This window comes from Camelina sativa, chromosome 3 (assembly GCF_000633955.1).
Source record: "Camelina sativa cultivar DH55 chromosome 3, Cs, whole genome shotgun sequence".
Lineage (NCBI taxonomy): Eukaryota > Viridiplantae > Streptophyta > Magnoliopsida > Brassicales > Brassicaceae > Camelina > Camelina sativa.
In genome coordinates, this window is record NC_025687.1 from 6995930 (window position 1) to 6998964 (window position 3035).

Sequence of the window (3035 nt, forward strand, 5' to 3'; positions counted from 1 at the left end):
TCGCTGCGGTTATAAACTGCTTCCATTTCCATGACCATAGCTGATAGAATATGAAAGCAGTTAAAATTTTCTTATATGAACAGATGAGGTTCCACCCCTTCAGAAACTACCACACTGCTTGGGTGAAAGCTTAACCCGTGAGGCCATCATCACAATCAATGTCCACTCTTTTGCATCCAAGAAAGCTGTAAGGATGATTTTGGACAAGACTAATCAAAATCAAGCCAAATCACTCATGACGAATCGGAAACGTAAAGCGTAAGTATGAAACACAACATATAATCTAACCTTAATTATATTTGAACAACCAAAAAAAGAAACAATAAAGAGCTAGAAAATGAAAAACAAACGAATTTATGGAGAAAAAATTGAAAAATGAACATAGAGAACACCAAACAAAACAAACAAGTTCGAATTTTAGGAAAACAATGACCTGTAAAATTGACAGTTGNAAACAAACACAAGCTTCTACTAATCACATACCAAAGATACATGCACTAGTAACAACACAGGACACAATCTATAGGAAACCCCCAAATTTTATCAACCAAATCTAGGGTTTAGGGTGTATTCATAAAAAACCCTAATTTGACCCCCAAGAAAACCCTAACCGTTAAATTCTCATCTAATTATATTATCTCAACATAAATTCAACATAGAAAGCCACAAAACCACCTCGAAACAAAACATATCTTGAAATCCCCAAATCGAGCATTAACCCTAGAACATAAGAAACAAAAGAAACTAACTAAGACTAGAAAGCAGAACAGAGAAACAATCCTTACACAAACAACATCGATTCAAGGGAGAAAAATAGTAACCACAGCAGCAATTTCAAGAAAACAATGGACAAAAATAAAACAAGAAGAGGGAAGAAGATACCAGTTTCTTCCATGAAGCAGGAGCTGGTAGCTCAATGGAGACAAGTTCTTCTGTGTTATCCATCTTCGTATCTCTTCACCTGACGGACACAGTACCTAACTCTCTTCACTTAAAAGCCCTTACCTTTAGAGACACAAAAAAATATTCGGATTTCTTTCCTTTCTGGTAAATAAGCCGCTGCAAGAACCGTTGTGACCCTAATGGATATGTTTGCGTGTCTCTTCTGTTCTGTCTTAATTTTATTTTTTTTATTTCAAACTAAAATTGATTTTTCTGTATCCACGTAACCCACGAGAGCGAGAATGATAGATTTACACTGGGACGGCGTGATAGTTTAGTGACAGACCTCTTTGAGCTCAACACGTGTCCTGTGTAGCCGACGCTTTCATCGATGGATAAGGAAGCATCTGTTTCCCGCTTAATAAAGTAGAATGGAAAGTGGGGTTGAGGTCCGGTACGTGACCGCTGTTTTTACGGCGAATATGCTTCTTCTGTTTTATTCCCCTACTCTGCTTTTCTACATAATAAAAGCCCAAGTTTAATGGTCCAATTACTATGCCGAACATATTTTTGTTTTATAATTTTTTTTGTGATGTACTTTAAAAGGCCAAAAAAAGATCTAATACGAAAATGTATTCACTATTCATAATCAAAATTAAACACAGGAAAGATCACCTGGAAGATATGATCAATGTGTAACAGTGTAAGTGGGTTAGGACTTAGGACTTAGGAGACACCAGACATGTCCCAGATTGAGATAAAGATTGGTCAAAACCGAGATATTGGTCTTGAAGATGATGGTACAAGTACAACAAGGGATATTTTCACATTTAAGGTGAAAGCGTATGAGCCATATTCCCAGTGTTCTTGATCCAATTCCAAATGAAAGATAATACAAGGGCTTTGAGAGCCATATAACAAAACCGAAAAGAAAAAGAAAAAATCGGAAATGCCCGAACCAGTATGTATGTATGTCTTCCAAAGTCTTGTTCATCAGTCATATAGACCTTCTTGTTCCCATATGTCCACTAGGAAATCCACCATTTCCTGTTCACAGCAGGAAATCTGAATATAAATTGACTGAGATTTTCCCCCAACTTCTTGCATTCTGGAATTAGATTACTTACGGTGAGAGGAATGGGTTGGGGAAATAACTTGTTGCTGCCAAGCAAGTTATCATATGATGCTGCGTTCCAACTGCAAATGATAAATATTATAACATTGTCAGACTTAACCTTAGCTTTTGAGGAAAACAGTGTGTAATGGAGCCACTCACTTTAACTTGGCTCCGTGATTGCGATCCGGTGGGTTGGTGGGTTTTTCCTTGCCCACCCAACGCTCACGTGTCTGATTCCAAAGAAGAAGACCTGCAAAACACACATACCCACTACATATATGACCATCACAGAGCACTAGCTACTAGACCATAACGCGAGTCAGTAAAGAAAGTACCTTGATTTACAAATTCAGGAGGAGCATTAGTGTTCCTGGCACCAGAATGAGAATCAAAAGTCTGGTTGGATGATAAACTCCCCTGAGAAGGGAAGGTGGAGTTGTCCATATCAACAGTGCTAGTTGACCAGAAATCTTCGGAGACGCTAGGTTTCTTAATCGGTCGAGCTATGGGATTGGAAGGTGGATCCTTTAGAGTGGCGGCGGCAGTTGATCTGTGTTCTCTGTAGCAAGCCACGCAGCCACTGCTCTGTTACAAAACCATAACCTTCTGATCATTGCCCAACAAACATCCTTATACCCATCCTACTAGCTAGCTATTGTAGTTTCAAATCAATCTTTCAATCAAAACAACCTTACTCCTTCCCAGCAAGGATACTTAAGGTTTATCTATCACATGAATCCAGGAACAACATATAAAACGAAGGAACAAAACCCATCAAACAGAATCTAACAAACCAATCAGATACCAATATATATTATTCTGCATAAAATCTAAAAACATAAAAAAAAAAAAGGAAAAAAAATCGAAAGGAAGAAGCGCACCCCATTGATTTGCAGAAAGGGAATTATATAAACCCAGGAGCTCCGATAGATCTGGAAAGCTCGAGATTTTCAGGGAGGGTAATCAATGATCCTTGTCAAAAAATTTACACACCAATTAAACCAACCAACCCTAGAGATTTTTTTTTTTTTTTTTT

General features: G+C 37.8%; 1 protein-coding gene across 2 annotated transcripts; it reads right to left on the reverse strand.

Moving 5' to 3' along the window:
• Positions 1628-3027, reverse strand: LOC104774109. 2 transcript variants are annotated; one of them, XM_010498779.2, is made up of 5 exons: positions 2881-3027; positions 2335-2584; positions 2159-2249; positions 2010-2079; positions 1628-1929 (listed from the first exon to the last, which is right to left on the reverse strand). In XM_010498779.2, exons 2-5 carry the CDS (start codon positions 2441-2443, stop codon positions 1876-1878), a joined length of 324 nt encoding a protein of 107 aa, XP_010497081.1. In that variant the 5' UTR covers positions 2444-2584; positions 2881-3027; the 3' UTR covers positions 1628-1875. The 2 variants fall into 2 exon arrangements, with proteins under 2 accessions (XP_010497081.1, XP_010497079.1); XM_010498777.2 differs by having other exon boundaries at positions 2335-2579; positions 2881-3026.